Source organism: Petaurus breviceps, unplaced genomic scaffold (assembly GCF_028583685.1).
Source record: "Petaurus breviceps papuanus isolate PSGF00001 unplaced genomic scaffold, PetGlider_PUasm1.0 175, whole genome shotgun sequence".
NCBI lineage: Eukaryota > Metazoa > Chordata > Mammalia > Diprotodontia > Petauridae > Petaurus > Petaurus breviceps.
In genome coordinates, this window is record NW_027185764.1 from 44,198,541 (window position 1) to 44,218,909 (window position 20,369).

At 35.2% G+C, this 20,369-nt stretch overlaps 1 protein-coding gene across 1 annotated transcript in view; it reads left to right on the plus strand.

The window, feature by feature from the left end:
• The window catches only part of ADGRV1 (adhesion G protein-coupled receptor V1), a 718,949-nt gene that overhangs the window by 21,886 nt on the left and 676,694 nt on the right, over nt 1–20,369 (plus strand). Inside the window, exons 8-10 of the mRNA XM_069085086.1 lie at nt 601–930; nt 16,048–16,224; nt 16,722–16,945. Of these exons, the coding sequence (XP_068941187.1) occupies nt 601–930; nt 16,048–16,224; nt 16,722–16,945 (731 nt within the window). The remainder of the gene's footprint in view (nt 1–600; nt 931–16,047; nt 16,225–16,721; nt 16,946–20,369) is intronic.

Here is a 20,369-nt window from a genome sequence, read left to right on the forward strand (position 1 = left end):
TCCTTCCTTCCTTCCTTCCTTCCTTCCTTCCTTCCTTTCTTCCTTCCCTTCTTCTGTCTTTCCTCCATCTCTCTTTTTTCTCTCTCCTTCTCTGAGATATTCTCATTTGAGGTTTTTTCTTTATGAATTAAAGGTTTTTGCTGTTTGTTTTCTTTTTCTATTTTTTATTTTTAGCTGCACTGGTGATTTCATTGGTAGAGGGAATTATTGTTAAGGAAATACCTTCTATCAGTGAAGATCATACTCTGCTCTGTAATCAATAAACTTAAAAAGTTGTCTGTAGCACCTAGGAAATAAGTGATTACTTCAGTTTCATAAGGCCTGTATTTGTCATAGACAGGACTTGTAACTCATGCTTTCCTAATGCCATAGTGGGCTCTTTATCTTCTACATCATACTGCTTCTTCTCTACTTGTGTTGTTTAACATGAAATATAAAGTTCATTCTTGAATCTTTTTTGTATAACTCAGAAATGAGCATCCTTAAAAGAAATGTATATATAGATATATGTACAAATTTGTGGTAAACATTTGAGTAGTGGTAGAAAGTGAATAATTTGTTAATTTCTGTGCATTGTCTAATTTCTTTTTTTTGTGGCAGCTTTTGTTCTACATCCAGGACAGTGATGATGTTTATGGTTTAATAAAGTTTTATCCTTTGGAAGACCAGAAGATTGAAAGCAGCCCAGGTGAAAGATTCCTATCCTTGAATTTTGCAAGACAAGGAGGAACTAAAGGCGATGTGAAGATGTTTTTTTCCACATTTTATATTCCTGCTGGAGCTGTGAACCCTTTGCGAGCAAAAGATGGCATCTTAAATGTGTCTAGGAGAAATAGTCTCATCTTTCCAGAGTGGAAAACTCAAGTTGCTATGAAATTACCCATAAGAAATGATGCATTCCTTCAAAATGGGGCCCATTTCCTAGTGCAGGTATTTTTTTTCCCTATAATCTGGTTAAAAATTACATTATTAGCTTCTTGCTATATATGGACTGAGTATCATTGGGCTTTGGTTCTATTCTTAACTCAATAATAATAGTAATAATAAAATCACATTTATGTAGTACAGTTCCACTTACAGAGTCCTTTTCTCAGAAAATCCACTTAGGTAGTAAAAAATAAGATGTTAAATACCCCTTTTACTTTGGGGTCATTTGTTATGCCATATTGCTGCAATTGGTTATGAAAGGGTACCCAGAGTATATGTACGGGGCTCGAGAGTACATGTACTGAACCCTCAAAGACCTTGAACAGTAAATGTACCTCGGCCTTAATACATTACTTACTACATCTGGGCCCAAGAGTATATGTACTGAATTTAGGAATCTTGAAGAGTAAAATGTACTCCTGTCTTACTACATTAAAATGTGAGTTCAAAAAACTTCAATTAAATGATCTTTTCCCCTTTGCAGTCTATCTACTTTCAGAAAGACTGCTTCTCATTAAGAGAGTAGACTGATGAATCTATAAAGATGAAATGAAAAAAAATATAATGAAAAAAAGAAAGGTAGCATTATGTGGTAGAAAGAATATGGGATTGGGAGTCCAAAGATATGGATAATCCTGCATCTGCTACTAAGTAGCAAGTAAATCAGTTCTACACTCTTGTCCTCAGCCTTCTAATATGAACTGTTTGGGCTAAGTGATAGGTGATCTCTTCCAGCTCTAAAATTCTGTGGTGCTTTGAAAAAGTGTTTTCTGACTACCTCGAAAGTTTGATTAATCAGAACCTTCCTATTCCTTGAATATTCTGGACCTTTAAGGTGTAATTTACCAGGAAGGGATAAGATTTTTATTTTTGTAACTCTAGCTTAAACGGTTATAGAATGAGTATAGCTGTACTTTTAAAAGATGCAGGACAGAGCAGGCATTTAAAAAAAAAGTGTATTTAAATTTGCTTTATGAATTGTATCTGGATTAGTGGCAATTTTTTGCTTTTCATCATTTTATGTTCTTTGTTCCTTTAATAAACTCCAAACTAAATTTATCCAGTATCTTTTTTTCTCCTTGCATTCTGTTTCTTAGAAGAGACAATGTTAAAAAAATAAATCTCCCATATCCTGAGTCTGACTGAGGTATTAGGGTTGCTTCTTTTATGTTTTTCATCTATGGAAGGGTAAACCTAACTATGCTGGACACAGATCAGGTTAAGGCTTTCTGCTGCTGATCAGTACTGGCATTGCTTGGTGAGTGAAGGCTGCACTTCTAGCCTGGGGGAATTAGAGCCAATTTCAAAACAAAAGAAACTCAACAAGACAAACAATAGTCCGGATTTAAGGTTAAAAGGCATAGTCCAAATGCTCATTTTGACACCTCAGTAAGTCATAAAAGGTACTTCAGTAAGGTGTTTTGGCATGAATACAAACTACAACTGAATATTTTGTACAACTTACATTATTAGATTACATTATGTACATTCATCCTACTCCTGTTCTCTTAGTTGTCATGATACCTTTTATCTGGGCTCTTTAATGAAGACATGTTCACATGGAACATTAAATAACAAAGTATTTGTTCCATGCTATTATTAAGGGTGTTTGTGAGTCCTTGGACATTTCAGCACCTCCTGAAAAAAAAAAAGCCTTCAGAAACAGCTAGTAAGTTTTTTATTCTTTTTTTTTTTATGTTGTACATATTCCTGGGCTGGAATATGTTGTCTTTTAGGTATCAGAAGTTTGGTCTACTGGATAAAGTTGTACCAATTTGCCCTAGTTTAATTATGTTTTCAGCTTTAATATTATACTGTCCTGTCATCTAGAAATCCATTGGTTAAGGTTTGCCAGTTGAAGGCTTGCTTATTCTAAAGAGCTTATGACTAAAGACTGTTAAATGAAGAGCTTTTCCCAATGCCTAAGCTATTTTGTATTTTGTAAGGTAGATACCTTTTGGCAGTTGTATTAATTCAGTTAGATCTCTTGGGTGAAGTAATAATGAGAAATGTTACTTGCAGTATTTTTACTAAGTGACCTGTAAGAGTTAATGCATCTTTTCATAGATGCCTAACTAAAATCCAAGGAAAAGAAAGTAGGAGAATTTTTCTTAGGAAAGGCAAATAAATATTTACCGAGTGCAAACACTTTTTTTTTTTTTTTACAAAACTTGGGTAGGCAGAAAGGGAGATACAAGGAAGTAAAAGGGCAACATTGCTCTTACCATCAAGGATTATGCAGTGTAGACAAGACTTTAAATTAAATAGCAATTAAAAGTAATAATATGGACATTGTTATAAGGTCTTACATGATTTATTATCAAGTAAGTGTCAGAGAAAGTGAGTTCCGAGAAGGGAAGTGAGATTTGAGAGAAAGAGGGAGATAGAGTCAGAGACAGAGAGTTTTTTCAAGTTCAAAACAGACAGCTTGAGAAGCAAGGAAGGAAGGAACAAGGATTGTAGATTTCCTTCTGTGGAGGATGAAAAACTGACATGACATATGTCTGTTTGGTACATCAATTATTTTTTAAAATAAATTTTACCTCCTCCCCCCCAGAGAGCCATCCCTTATAACAAGGAATATTTTTTCAGAGAAGAAAAAACCCCCGGTACAACTGATCAGAACGTCTGAAAAAATGTACAGTGTGTTTGGACCTTTAGATATCCCATTTCTATGAACGGGTGGACTCTGGGTTTCTTCTTCGTTATCTTCATTCAAATCCTACTTGGTCTTTATAATTTTGTTACACTTGCTTTTGATTTTTTTGGTATGTAATTCCTTCCATTTACATTGTTATAGTTACTGTGTCTATTGTTTTCTTGACTCTGCATCAGTTCTTTTAGATCTTTCCATGCTTCTCTGCTATATTTATCACATTAATCAATATTTTAAAATGCCTACTGTGTGCCATTTTGTTCATTATTTGAAATGGAATTTCTATTATTGCTTCTTTTTCTGTTATTATTATATATAAATTTTGAAGATTTTTGAGAATTTATTTTGTAGGCTGCAACTTTGCTGAAGCTATTAATGGACTCAGTACCTTTGCTGATTCTCTGGGATTTTCCAAGTATATCATCATCTCATCAGCAAATAGAAATGTTTCTATCTATTCTTTACCTATCTTTATGCCTTTAATTTCTTTCTCTTGTCTTATTGCTGTTGCTAGCATTTCCAGAACAATATCAGACAATAGTGGGGAGAGGGGGCATCCTTGCTTACCTCCTATATTTATTATAAGAAATTCTAGTATATCCTCATTGAACATGATGCTTGCTTTTGGCTTTAGATAGTTTCTTTTTATGATATATATATATATGTATATATATATTTAAAAGCATCCTTCTATTCCTACTTGTATTTTGTAGTGTGTTTAACATAAGTGAATATTGTGATTTTTTTTAGAGGCTTTTTTTTTTACCATCTATTGAGGTGATCATTTGGAAGTTCTGGTTTTTAATATGATTATATTGATTGTTTTTCTTATTTTTTAGCCTTTCTTTTTAAATTTTATTTTTTATTTTTAAAAATTTATTTATTTACTTTTAGTTTACAGCATTCAGTTCCACAATCCCTTGAGTTCCAAATTTTCTCTCCCTTCTTCTCCTCCTCTCCCCTCCACTCCCCATGGCAACATGCAATCAAATGTAAGTGCTACAAATACCTTCACATTATTGTTTTCTGTATGTTGAACCATCCTTGTATCCCTGGTATAAATTCTACTTGGTCATAATGAAGGATTTCTTGGATAAATTGTTGTATTCTGTTTTTGTTTAAAATTTTCATTTAAATTTTTGTTTAAATTTTTTTAGTCAGTGTTCATTAATGATATTGACCTATTGTTTTCTTTCTGTGTTTCATCTTTCCCTGGTTTATCTATTAGGATTATATTTTTTCCTTGGAAAAGTATCGTGGTATTCTGGTAGAGTGCTTTCTTTCTTAGATTTTGAGAATAATTTTTCAAATAAGAGTATTTATTGTTCTGTAATCTGCTTGTTCCTAGGATTCCCCTTTTCTATTGTGCCTCATTTCCAGAACAATGCCAGTTATTGCAGGTATCAGAGGGGGGACTGCCCCATCATAGAGGCCCTCCATATGCATGTTTCTGATTATACAGACCATCATTATACCCTGGTTATCTTTTTTCCCCATTTGCCTCAAAATCTCCTTGTTGGGTTCATGCTATTCCACTCCCTCAGATACCAGTTGTTCCAGGGGTTACAAATCCCTCTCTCCTGAGGTAGGCTGAGGAGACTTTGCAAGCACCCAATCCCTCAGATCACACCCAACATAAGATTCTAATCCCCTTTCACAGACCATCTCTTCAACCACAGGAGCATTCACCAATGGAACTCCCTCCTGCCTTACACAAAGACCTCCTTTAGTCCTCCTTTTTCTTTATGTATTCCCCTGCTTTCTCTTTCTGAAACCATGGGTTTCACCTTCCTCTTAATTTGACTCTGTGGAATCACCTTTCTATCCTTTTGGGCTCCCCTACCTCCAGCAGATAACATCCTGTGTTGAAATGTAATCTCAAAAAAGCAGTGATTGGGGGTGGCCAGGTAGCACAGTGAGTAAGAGTAGGGATGACCTGGGATCGAATCTGGGCTCAGACACTTAGCACCCACCCAGAAACACCTGGCCGTGTAACCTTGAGTGAGTTACTTAACCCCAACTGCTTTAAAAAAAAAAAAGTAGTGATTCTCCAGTAGGCAGTGTGTCACCACATTCTATCCGTAATGCCCCGGGCCGTCATCTTTACTGCTACCTCCACTGGACTTCTACCTTTACCCCTGTCACTTTGTGTACATTTAGAAAGAAGTCTCTTCCTGGTCTCTCTGCCATTACTTTTTTTGCTTTTGCTGTCCTGGAAGGTGCATTTATTCCTTCCTTCCACATTTCAGTTTTTTGGGGGGTGTTTAAGAAGCAAATAATCTTTTCCTCTTTCTCAAATATTTCAAAGACCTCTTTATTATTGAATAGCCATCTTTTTATTTATGGTTAAGCTCAGATTTTCAGGTTTGGTAACCTTGGACTTCATCCTGAGCTCCGTTGCTTGTCAAAAACCATTATTTCATTCCCTCCTATATTTTATGGTAATTGCAGAATAGTCTTGTGTTATTCAAATGTACTTTCCTTTGTATTCTGATCTCTTGCAGAATTTGTTTTTGAACTGAATTGTTAAATTTAGCTACTGTTTATCAAGGAATTTGCAGTGTTGGGTTTTTCTAGAGCTGATCTCTGAATTATTTTAACTGATATTTTATTTTCTATGTTCAGAAGTTCTGAACAGTAGTGCTGTTTTATGATTTCCTGCATTATAGTTTAAGATCCTTAGTTGTCTTTATGCATCCTGTCTTCAAGATAAATATGCTTTGCTTGTATATTTAATGAACACATCTTCTTTTAATGTTATTGCTTTTTGCTGTTATTCTTATGAATTATTCTTCACTTCTGTATTTATATTTCCTATTTATTGTTCTCTCTTTTTTTGTGAGACTTGTCATAAAAGATTCCAGATTTTCTATTCTGATCATTATTTTTGCTGCACAGGCAATAAATTCTACTCTCATAATTCTCATTTCTCTTTTGAAATACTCACGAGCAAGTATCTTCTGGTTCAATATTCTTCTTACATTTCACAAGATCTTCTGTCTCATAAAATATTGTATACTTTTCCTTTGTTTTGCAGTATGTATTCATAGTTACCCGAATTCATTTACTAGATCTGAAGGCCATATTTGCTTCTTTTATTAAAGCTTTCCTATTAATTTATCCGCTTATGATAAAGTTCTTAGAGCTTTCTTCTTTGTGAGATTATTAGTAATTTTAGTCTTTTTTCTCCTTAATTTCACGTTATTACACGTTTTCTTACTCTTTCCCCCTCCGATGGTGGTTTTTTTTTGGGGGGGGGCTGGATCTCAAAGCATCTCAGCCTCCTCCCATGCTGATCAATTCATGCTTCACCAGCCTAGGTCTCGGTCCCAAGTGTTTTTTGGACAGAACTGGACCCAGTTAGATTCCTTCCCCTCCCCACCCCCCACCATGGTATCTTGCCCTACTCCATTTTTTCAGTTCTCTAGAATTTCTGAGAACTGCCATGTTGGTATTATCCACTTGGACACAGGCAGTTCAGATCTTTGCAGTGGTAGTGCAATGGGGTTTTCTCCTGGTGCCAGGAGGTTGTCTATGAGAGCATTGTTGTGACCCTGCCCAAGCTCACTTTTCTTCCTGAAGGGTTGTGTTACCCTGGGCTATCCCAGAATATACTTCTACCACCTGTCTCCATATCTCCATGGAAAGAGGGAGGGGGACTGTGGTGTGGGGTTATGTTGTGTTGCAGGTCCTTTTGTCTTTGGATCTACTAGCACAACTTTGCTTCCTGTAGTATAGGATGTTGGGGAAAGGTACTGTGTGAACTCAGGGTTGGTGAATGTCAGTTTATTTTTTTAATACCTTCTTTTGGATTCTGAGTGTTTTAGAGTGACTAGTGCTTCTTAAACTATGGGTCACAATCCCATATGGGGTCACGACCCACAGTTTTAAGAAGTGCTGACAGGGTTGCAAGTATAAAAAGTTTAAGAAATCTTGTTCTAGACCTATTGAGACAGCTGCAGTTGCTTTATCTTTGGTGCATAATTTCTGTTTTTGGGAAGGTTTAAGAGGTTGTAGGGATCAGAGAAAATATCTAGTCTTCCATCTTGCTGCTCATATGACCCAGAAGTCCTGGTGCACAAGTTATTAAGTGCCTACAAGTACAGAAAGATGTCTCATTGTCAGAATATTTGTGCCTGGTTGTTTTTCTAGTAGTGGTGATAGAAGGATATGCACTAATTCCTTCAAGTTCTTCTAAGATGGTGAGCCAGGATTAGGATGGACCTTTGGCTTTTAAATAGAGTGAAGAAGCTAATTATGAGTACCTATCATTATGTCCATGGCATCATTTAGTGACTTAATTAAATAAGTAAAATGTCAGAATATTTTTGCCCTTGCTTAGGTTCAGTATCTAATTGTCCCATAGAAAGGGTTTCTTAGACGTATATACACATCATGCTTGGAAATGTGCAAAGTTAGTTCAAACCATAGAGTTACTTCCATGAACTGATGCTAAGTGCAGTGAGCAGAACTAGGAAAACGTTGTATGTAATAACGACAACATTCTGTGATAATCAGCTATGATAGACTTAGTTCTTCTCAGCAATACAGTGATCCAAGACAGTTCGAGAAGACTCATGATAGAAAATGCTATCCACATCTAGAGAAAGAACTGATGAGAGTCTGAATGCAGATCATAGCATGCTATTTTCACTTTTGGGGTGTGGGTGTATGGGTGTGGGTATGTGTATGTTTCCTTTTGTTCTGTTTCTTCTTTCACAACATGACTAATATGGAAATATGTTTAATGATTGTACATGTATAACCTGTATCATATTGCTTGCCCTCTTGGTGTGGGGGAAAAAGAGGGAGGAAGAAAAATTTGGAACTCAAAATCTTATTAAAAATGAATATTGAAAACTATACATGTAATTGGAAAAAATAAAATGCAATTTACATTAAAACCAAACCAAACAAAAACGTAATATATAGTTCCTAGCCAGTACTTTGTGTTTTATGTCTGTCTGTCTGTCTGTAAATAGGTAGGTAGGTAGTCTAGACCCGAGATTTTATCATGGAGACTCCCTGTACCATTGTAAATGAGCAACTTTTTTTTTAAATCAATCAGAATCTAAGAGAGTTGAATGGGTCCAGAGAGGTACAGTGGCTATCCATGGCCATACATTTAAGTAAGTCTTTCTGACTCCAGGGCCAGTTCTCTGCCCACTAAACTACACTGCCTCTTGGATTATTGGAGATTATAAATGGGTAGAGTGTACTAAATACCTTTAGCTCCCACTAGGCTGGTTTTCCTCAGAGAGAGCCATGACGATTTCTAAAAGGACCTAGAAACTGGCGATTTAAAAGCTAGTTTTGGTTCTGTGTTCTCTCTAGGTCTAATGACACTGCCATTTTTTTTCTAGCTACTGTCTGTTACCTGGTTTGCCTCATGAGGCCCCTCACCATCAAGTTCCAAACTTTGGTGGAAAATTCTGGTGAGAACCTAATTATTTATGACAGAAAGCAAAGCTATTAATGTATTGGTTTGCTTTTTGCTCCTAAAAAAACATAGATATCCTGACTTTTTCTTTTTTCTTCTTTTTTTTTTTTTGCTTTTGGGATGTTTGCAATGTGGTTTTGGGAAATATTATTAGAGGAAATGTAGTTTTTAGGAGTACAGAACATCTCCCTATTTCATATGATCATAGGAGCTCAGGCATAGAGGATATTTAGTTCATCTCACTCATTTTAACAGATGAGGAAACAGGTGCAAGGAATTTAAATAATTTGCCCAAGATCCTATATGTAGTAAGTTTCAGAACTGGGATTCAAAGTAAGTTCTGACCACAAACTTAGTACTTGATTATCCCCTGAGCATACTGCCTTCTCAGTTCTTCCTTTTTGTGATTTCTGCCTTGAACAAATATTATTTGAACTAGTATTATAATTCTTTGAACTAAATATTTCAGATATTGGGATATTTCTTTGCACAATGCCTCCAAAGACACCCTGACTCTCCTACAACAAAGTTCATACTTCATAAAATAAAAACCAAGATGAAACTGTAGAGGCAGAGGATTTGGTCATGTTGGTCAGTGATATTGTTTTTAAAGACACTGATGCCACACTCAAGCCCCTTTTTTCTTCCTGAATCTTAGAGAACTGCATGTTCAGTTAAACAAAACAAAAAAAAGGAGGTGGTAGAGGGAAGCTTTATTGCAGATAATTAATTAAAGTACTCATTTGGAAAGCAGTACTGTTTGTCACTGACACAATTACTTGAAGTTCAAAATAGATTTTTAAGCTCAGGAGACATGGTTAGAATTAGAAGGTTGTATAGCTTGTACGGTACATAATGGATGAGCAGCCTAAGAATAGGAGGCGGCAGATTCAGCATGGAAACTTGAGTGAAACTAAAGAATGGAGAATCAGAGACATGAGCTACTCATTCTTCAGTAACCTTCTCAGTTAAAGACATTAGGCTGAGATACGACTTTTGGCATGCATGGGATTACTAATGTGCTGTCCCAGTTGCAAATGATCTAAAAGCAAGAAACCGTTCTTAATGAATGGATCAGTGTGATTTAGCAAATGCTTAAGGAACAGAGGAAAAAAAGGGCTTATAGACAAGGAAACTAGCCATGGGAAATTAGCATTTTCTTTTCTATCACTATGTTCTGTATCCTCCTAAACCTTCTTTCCTTAAGTTATTCAAGAATAATTCTTAGAATTAATGTTGTCATTAAAATCCCAAGTCTGTTGTCCTTATCTAAAAGTAAGATAGAGCTTTAGGTCTTCCTTTTTTCCTTTCCCTGGTTAAGGTAAAAACTCTCAGGCTTGAATTTCATATTTTAAAAATCATTAAACAAATAACCACAATATGTTTCTATCACCTTTCCACTGCTGCCGCCATACATCTAAGTTTATATGTTCTTTAAATATGGAAAACTTGAGTGTTCACTACTTTTTATTCTCTTTTTTTAAAATTAAATTTTATGTTTATTTTTAGTTTACATCATTCATTTCCACAAGATTTTGAGTTACAAATTTTCTCCCCATCTTTCCGCTATCCACCACCCCAAAACAGCGATCCTATTGTATACCTCCTCCCCCAATCTGCTCGCTCCTATATCCTCCCCTATACCCCTGCTGACTTTCCATTAGGGCAAGATGGATCTCTGTACCCCAGTGCCTGTGTATCTTATTTCCCAGTTGCATGTAAAAAAATAATAATAATATATATTTTTTAAACATTTGATTTTGAAACTTTGAATTCCAGATTCTCTCCTTTCCCTCCCTCATTACCCACCCTTACTGGAGAGATAGGCAATTCAATATAGGTTGTACACATGTAGCTACACAAAACATTTACATAGTGGATATATTGTGAAAGATTGACTATATTTCCCTCCATCCTATCCTGCCCCACCCCTTGTTCTATTATCTCTTTTGACCCTGTCCCTTTTCGAAAGTGTGTGCTTCTAACTTCCCTCCCCCGACAACTTGCCCTTCCCTCCATCATCCCTTCTCTCATCCCCTTTCCCCCAACTCTCTTGTAAGGTGAGATACCCTATTTAATGTGTATGTCATTCCCTCCCTAAGCCAAATTCAATGAGAGTAAGGTTGACCCATTCCCTTTTGCCTTTCTGTTCTTCCCCTCCATTTTAAGAGTTTTCCCTTACCTCTTCTATATGAGATAATTAACCCCATTCTGTCTCTCCCCATCTCCTCTCATTATATTCCTCTCTCACTTCTCAATTTCACCTTGTAAGTATCATCCCTTCCTATTCAATTGTTCCTGTACATTCTATGTATACCTGTACACATATATACAAACATACTCATATATGTATTCATATGCCCATATACCCTTCTATATAGACATATATGTATGTATACATATACATATACACACACATTTATATTCCCTTGAACTAGTCTCATACTGAGAAAAGTTTCATAAGTTACAATTATCGTTTTTCCATGTAGGAATATAAATAGTTCAACTTTGATAAGTTCCTTAAGATTTCTTTTCCCTGTTTACCTTCTCATGGTTCTCTTGCTTCTTGTATCTGAATGTCAAATTTTCTATTCAACTCTGGTTTTTTCATCAAGAATGTTTGAAAGTCCTCTATTTCATTGAATGACCATATTTTTCCCCTGAAACATGATACTCAGTTTTGCTGGGTATTCCCCAAACATGTTTATTTGTTTGTTTTAAATGGCTTAGTCTTTAAATTTTATTTGGAGTTCCTAAGATTTTCATAGCAAAGTATGACATTTAGAAAATCTTTAGTAAGCATTAACTCTTAGATAGCCCCCTAGAAATATATGTTGTTGGATACAAAGGGAGAAGGGAATAGGCAAGGGACAGCATGATAGACCAGTGCTAATCTATCATTGTTACTAGGAAAACAACTCAAAGTGTAGACCTCCCTAGTAGTGACCAGCCAGCCCTCTTGTATATAAAGAATGGCATGGTGCTCTAAAGACTGGGATATCAATGAAAGTCACTGAAGAACACTGAACTGTTGTGATAGCAAGGGCCATAGCCAATAGGTCAGAAGACCTGGGTTCTAGCTTTGCTTTTGCCACTATGCCATGACTTGTAGCCATATAACATTATTGGAAAAATATTGGCGCTCTTCCCTCCAGAATATCTTATCTTTTTCTTACTTTTAGAAACCCTTGCTTCCTCCACTGCCTGTGGTCCAAACATTCTTCTCCAAACATTCAGTCTGGTTTCCATACCTACCACTCTACTAAAATTACTCTCTTCTGAAGTTGCCACTGTCTTCTTATTTGCTGAGTCCTCTTACTGGTCTCCCATGGGTCCTCATCTTTTTTGACATTTCTGCAGCATTCAATATCTATTCTTAATGATACTTTCTTCTCTTTTATTTTGTGACACTGGTTCCTTTTAGTTTTCCTCTCATTTCTTTCCTTTTGTTTATTTATTTCCTTTTAGACACCTAACTTTTAGGGTCTTCCTCTTCTCTGACCTTAATGTCCCTTTCTTCTTTATCTCCTTCCCTTGGCAGTATTTTCTCTTTCCATTACTTCAAACATCTATTCCAAATAGTTGGCTCCCAAATCAGTATGTGCTGCCTTTAAGGAAGTTTAGATTAAGTGGTAAAAGGTCAGATTTGGTGAGGAGACATTTGGCAAAATTTGAGAGTAAGAAAAATTTGAAGGACAATTTCCAGACCTTGATATTGGTCTGGATTCTTCTTCCAGGTTGTAAGGGAAGCTAGATCTAGGACAATTAAGGAGGCTTTAAAAGGATTAAGGAGGAATAAGAAGGAACTCCCTTTGTGTCCAACAACATAAGGAGGAATTAGGAGGATTAGGAAGCAGATTTGTAGGTAGACTCAAGAAAAGATAAAGAGAAGGTAGCTGGCAATACAAAACAAAATAAGAAAAGGAAAGTGGGAAAATTAGATGTTTAAACAGATTGCTTGAATGTATTAGTAGTTGGGGCATATTAGTGAAACATTGTTAGACTGAAGGGGAAATAGTTATGACTATGGCTGTGGAGCTGTTGAGACAGAGGAAAGGAATTTGAGTGGAGGTGTCAATTTATTAAGAAATGATAATTGGATGAAAAAAATTTCAACTAGGAAATTAGGTAATTGAAACCACCTGCAAGTGATTTCAAGAAACAATGCCAGAAATTTAACCATTTTGGAGAATAGGGGAAATTATGTAGTAACTTGCACTGAGTATGAGATTTTTGTCTTTCTGCCACAGACTAATGACTATTATGTATGTTCCAAATGTAGGCTGATTGCCTTTCTGGGGGGGAAGGTGAAGGGATTTGAAGAATGCCTTTCTGAACTCCAAATTGATAAGGAGAATGAGGGGTTTCTAAATAAAACAGAGGAGATTATTAAATGTTAAAAAAGGGTGATCTGAGTTGGAGGAGGGTAGGGCTTGACTTTTGGACCATAGACAATTGTCAAACGAGGAGAAAAAAGAAGGGAAAAGACTAGTACAATTAGTGCTCAAAAACAAATTTGAGGCCACTGAGGAGGAGAGAGCTGGTTTTTAGAAGGAAGAGGATGCATGCTCTCCCTACAATGAGAGTAGAGTCACAGAAAATATCAGATGAAAGTTCATCAAGTAAAGGGCAGAGGAAGGACCAGAGTATTCACAATCTCTGCTGAAGGTATTGGGGCAGCAGCCTGTCAACCTGATAACAAGAGAGAGAACTGTTCTTCCTGTGGCATGTGTAATAGACATTACAGAAAACCTCCCAAGACATATCAAAATAGATGACAACTACTCATTTTGGTGATTCACAGGAATCACAAAGATTGTGACTGTGGACATGAGACAGTGCCAAAAAGTATCACCAATAATTTTAAAGTTTTGGGTAGGGAATGGAAGGCCATAGGGGCAAAAGTTATGTTTTCTTTACTGCTGTTCACTGAAGGAGAGGGCTATAAGAGAGGAAAATTATTTTGGTAAGTGAACAGCTAACTAGCAATCAGAAAATGGGATTTGGATTTCTGCATTATAGCTTACAAAAAAAAGTGATAACATATATATAGCCAAAGATGGACTATACCTAAGAAAGACTACTAAAAATGCATTTGTCAAGTCTTACTAACACAATCAAAAGGGTTTAAAGCTAAAAAAGGATGGAGAACATTTTTGAGGTCTACCCCCACCCCCAGTTGGATATTATAGAGAGTTGCCACAAAGAAGGAAGAATAAGCATTGAGACATCCAGAAATTCACAAGAGAAAAATCTGAGAAAAAAAAAGTTGTTGGTAAGACCCATGGTCACAAGTGGTTCTTTAAAAATCTCTAAAGTTTAGGCAATAAATGAGGAACAAGATGTTCTAACAGAAAACAGCCATTTGATGCAAAAGGATAAACCCAGATGACAGTCTGGCTCGAATGAAGCAAAGAGTATGTAGTCTTGAACCTTCTGTGAAGTAGGGAGTAGGTGGAAGTACCCTTCTGTATCATATATCCAAAGGAGAGCTACACTGGCATTCACTTTCCTCCACAAACTGGTTCTGATTCATCTTCCAGTCTTACTTCATACTAATTCCTTTTACATACTCTTTACTCCAGTCATACCGGATTAGCCATTTCTTAATAGTATTTTGTTTGACTTGTATATATTTACTCATACCCTAGCTTTTCCTGTGGATACTTGCTTTTATGTCTCAACCCTTTTACCCAGATGGAAGTTTCTTTTGGGCAAGAACCATGGCATTCTCTATTTTTAAAGTTCTAGCTCCTGGCATAGTCCCTTGAACAATTGTAGGTGCTTAATAAATATTTGTCAACTAAATTGAGTTTAAAGCAGAGATTATCGCTCAAGTAACACACATTTGTAAATAACTTTTCTGTGTTTAGTGCTGTGCTGTCAGTACAAGGGTGGAACAGGAGGGAAGGACATATAAAATGTAAAAGGCTTTGTCCTTCTTAAGGATCTTACAATCTAATTGAGGAGATGAGGCTTGGAGACATTAAAGAGCAACAAACAATATAATAAACCATCATATAATTACTAAGTCATAGGAATTCACATAAGAGGAAGATCAGTGTAAACAGTACCTAGGAGGGCTTCATGAAGCATATGGGATTTTGAGATGGGCATTGAAGGATATGCAGGATTTGTAGACAGAGAGGAAGGAGAGAGAATATTTCAGGTGAGGGAATCACCATGAGATATGGGGTATATACTCATGGCTTTGCTAATGAATTTTAGGAATGTTTGATATTGTTCATTTTGTAAAAGTTCCTAGGCTTTCAGTGTCTTTTGTAGTTAGGATTTAGAGTTTTGAGTGTCAATTTAGTAACTAAATCCAGTCTAGTGAAAACTAAAGTAAAACTACCTTGTCTTTTAGGTGAGATCTTGGCTGTGGACAAGCTTTGGAATCCTGACCACCTACGTTCTAAGTTTATTGAAGGCAGGGATTGTGTCTTATTCATATTTTCTTAATTTAGTTCATTATTAAGTGTGGTTGTTTTTCTCTGCAGTATCAGAGTTGCCTTTTCTAGCATATCACCTTACCTAGACTTGTCCCAACGTGAAGTGGGATTATTACAATAGCTTCTTCCTTTGTTTCCCTGGATCTCTTTGTTTTCTAGGATCTCTCTGATACAGTTCATCCTAATCTTCCTCAAATATTCAATTTCATACTGTTATTCTTTTGCTTAGAAATCTTTAATAGCATCATCACTACTATCAATATCTTAAATAATGGGGTTGGTTCTTTGGGTCATAGTTTTAAAGCCTGAGGGAGCCTTAGGAGTTGTTTAGTGTCATCTCTTTATTTTACAGATGAGGCAGCTGGGACAACAAGGGGTAAGTGGACTTGCCCAAAGTCACTTAGGTGGAAGAGCCAGGATTCAGATTCAGGGACATTGACTCCAAATCCAGTCTTCTTTCTACAGTATTATACATTTACTTTCTAGCAGCTATTTGTTACATGTTACTCATCCAGCTGAAGTACTTCTTGGCTGTAATTGCTTTCTGTTGCTATTTTATTTACATATTATAGTTGGAAACTGTGGAACTAGTGAATATAATTCCTCCAATCCCACCTGTGAGTCCTAGATTTGGTGACATCCGAAACATTTCTCTAAGAGTAACTCCAGATATTGCAAATGGAGAAATTGGCTTTATCAGCAATCTTCCAATTATTCTTCGTGAGCCAGAAGATTCCCATGCTGAAGTGGTAAGTAGAATGTTTCTCATCAGTGATGATTTTTGTAGTTTGAAGTACTTTTCCAGTTGTGGCTTTTAGGAAGGGGGAGTCTAGTTTTCCTGAGGTTAGTACATACATTTACTAAGTTTGTATGGTAAGTTTTGCAATAGAACTTTCATAGTTTTTAAGTTGATTAATTTTTATATTTGAGGAATTGCCAGAGAGTATAACCTTATTCTTAGGAGTCAACTATCCTAGAATTGTACATTTTTCCAATTAAGACAAGACTATTTAGAAACATTAACATGAAACCAAATGAAAAAGCCAATAATTTCTAAGATTTATCTTTATTTTTGGAAGAGAAAAGAAGATTCACAAATTTTTGGTTGCACAGTAGAGATTTTTATTTTATTTAACATCACTGTTGCTATTTTAAGAAGTACTTAGCAAAATGTGCATTTGCTAGGCAATGTCTATGTAATTAATCTCAGTCATTTCATAGGGATTTGTTCTATTTTATTTCTCAGATTTCTATTCCCTTACATCGAGATGGAACTGATGGCCAGGCCACTGTATTTTGGAGTTTGAAGCCTTCTGGGTTTAATTCAGAATTAGTGACACTAGATGACATAGGCCCTTTTAATGGTTCTGTTGTATTTTTATCCGGGCAAAGTGATACAATGATTAACATTACTGTCAAAGCGGATGATATACCAGAAATGAATGAAACAGTAACACTGTCTCTGGACAGGTAAAGGTTCTTTATGTCTTCTATATTATTTGTTTGCTTCTAGTTGAATATTTCTATTCTTTGTCCTTATTCTGTCCTTTGGATTAGACAGTAAGTAATTAATTCAGGTAATAATACTTTGTGATAATGGAAGCATTATGAATTGCACATTGGATTCTGGTTTGAATGCTAAAATGCTCAAGGACTTGATCCTTTCTTTTATTTCTGATCTAACTGTGAAAGTAAAATCTCTTAGACACTGCAGAATCATCTAATATAAGTTACAGACTGATCAATTTCATACTAAGTCTTGGGAGAAGCTTTGATTGTTAGAATTTATTTGAGGCATCAGATTTAACTTTTGAATAATAACAAGTGTATTAATGTAACAAGAAAGTAAGCAGGTGCAGATACAAAATAGTGTGATACTTATAGATGAATATGAGGTTTAGCATAAAATTCCTCATTTTAATACAAGTTTGAATTAAAACAGGATTACAATCCCTGAGAAAGAGATACTTTACAGTTAAAATAAAATTTATTTTCCTTCAGAAATAAAAGAAAGGAAAAAGATTTCAAGGTTTTTTAATTAAATTTAATTAAAATTGATGCTAATTGCTGTCTTGTTTTTTTCCCCTCATAAATTGGGTAATTACTGCAGTCCAATTTTATTTTAGGTTAGAGACTTACAACTAGTGTAGACCAAGGTGAATCTGATTGAAGAAAGCTTAACTAACGATGGTAATGTGGATGTTTTGACAAGAAAATAAAACATAAATGACTTCAAGAGACGCTATGCTGTACTACTTTATTTAGGGAGAAAGTAGTAACAATTTCCCATAGTTTTATGTAATAGATGGTCTCACTTAGCATTTATTTTTTATGTATGTAATAGTTTTAAAAACTTTTAGGTTATAGTTGCATCTTTCTTCAATTATTTAAATTGGAGAAAATGTGCCTTTGGAAATTTGGTGAGAATTTCTTTATTAAGCAAAAGAAAAAAAACTGTTGGAGCCACTTCTGTTGGTTTATCCCCATTCATACAGGGGAAGAAACCCAGTAAAAAGTAAAATGCTATGTGGGATCAAAAACATTTTGGATTAATCCCTAGGGAGAAGAATTTATTATGAAACTCTGTGAAATCTATCCTAGAAAATCCTTCTTCATTTAATTCTTTTCTCCCCCTTCAAGTTAGTTCCTGGCACTAATTAAATCAGTGTATAATCCTGCAAAAATTAAAGAGAGATGAACAATGAATATAAACCTTGGCAGTAGAGCAATCAGACTGTATTTCACAGTAACTTTGAGCACTGAGCTAAATATGTTTAAAGAGGCAAGATTTTCATAACCATAATGCAAATTTACATTGTTCTCTGTTTTAGTGGGTCTTCCAAAGCACTAATTTTTAAACTTCAGCTGTGCTAACTTCCTGATCTCGTATATTATGTACAATAATGTGTCAATACCAGGCTTGTTAAAGCTTTTTCATTTCTTTTTATTCTTTCCTTCCTGTAAGCACAAGTGACACCACAGAAAATTATGTACTATAGGACTGTAAAAGTTAATATGCTTTTTTTTAAAGGAAATTAGCTATAGCTTAATATGTTCACCTTTTATTAGTATGCATCAGTTCATAATTGCAGCATACTTCTTCCATATAAGTTGTTTGTGACCAAAAAAAATGCTGCTTTTTAATATAGGTTTTACATTCTTTTAATAATCCTTCATTTAATGTTTGAATTTGTATTATTACTTCTCATAAAAATTCGTTCCCAAAAGGCAGTATGATTTAAAAGGATCTAATGCTCACTGTTATTTTTTGTTCCTGCTGCCTGGGTAAGCTAGAATAAAACTGCAAGCCATTAACTAATCAAAGTGGATTATAATTACTTTCAGTAACATTCCTGAAAAAATAATTTAATGGATCAATTTGTCATGATTTTTAGGGAAACTGTAAAAAAAACCCAATTCAGGCCATTGATCTTCAAATTTCATATTCATATAGAGTTAAACTTTGCCTTAGTTGGGGACCTTTATTTTAAAAATTCATATTTTTGCTAATTTTAAACAAAATATATAGCTTCTGTTTAGCTTATTATTTCATTTTCTGACAATCGGAAACATTCTCTTCATGATAATCTGAAGGTAGAAAATTTTTCATTTTTCATTGTTTAGAAATCTCAAGTTTAGACATCTAATAACCAGGCCTCAACCTGTAAGCATGCCATAACAAAGCATAAAGGGTGAGGTTTCTTTAGTTCTATGGACTTCCTAAAAATATTTGAATCAATTAATTGAGGATGAGAGACTGATGTTTATTCATAAAATTTTTATTCATAAAATGAATAAAAGATTCATTTTATGTCTATAAATGTAGTTGTCCATTACTTATCATGATTAAAATTTATAATAATAAAATTTTTTTATTTATCCTCAAATCCTCAAAACCAAATCCTTTGGTTTATTCTCAAGCAAATGATTAAAATAAATCTGTATTTCTCAGCTTACATAGTTCCTACATCTTTTCCTCCCAATCAAAGGACAATAGGCTTTCGATACTGAGAATTAAGTTTCTTTAAAAAAAAACCTAATTAAAGGCACTAAGTAATTATAAATGGCTTGAATAAAATTTGTTCAGCTGCTGCAGTCTGTGAACATGTACAGTTCTTGGCAAGCATCTAGTTTCTTGGAGGAGGGCTGTTGAGGAATGTCTTGAATGGGTCTTGACATGCTGGTTGGTCATGGGGTCATCTCACACAAGTGGGAACTACCCAACCTTTCGCTAGCAATTGTCAATACTAAAAGCACCCAGTAAGCAGGGTTCTCATAAAGTGAACATTATTAGCTATTGGAAGGAGGGGGAAAACACTTTCTTTATCTTTATCCTTCTATTCTAAGTTTGGTACAGTGTTTCTGAGATTCTGGAAAATGGCAATTTTTTTTTATTGGCTTCCCCTTCCCTACTTCTTTCTGTTGACAGGGTAGAAACTGAAAGGTTTGTCGTGTATTTTGGGTAAGTGAACAAAGTGATGTCTTTGTTTTTGGTGAATCAACATTTTGTTTTGCAAGTAACTGTTTTGGAATAGACAGTCTTTTGCTACAATTCATGGTTTTGATAAAAATATTTTTGCCTTTCCCATCAGCCTGTGCATGCTTGGTATGCATTTTCAATTATGAATGACATGGGGTGCTGACATTAGATTTTTTTTTTTTTGTATAGGAGATCTGACTTGTAGTATGTAGTGTTTGATGTTTGAGATGTTGGTGCTCCCGAACTTAATTTGCAATTTTGAACCATAGTTTACGCATAAAGAGAAAATTTGTAAACAGATATATGTTTGTTGTGGATAAAGCTCATATATGTACAAATATTTTTTTTTAAGTTGGCAGAGGATTGGGAATTATTTCTCATCCCCTCTCTCCCTCCTATTTTCTGTGTGACTGA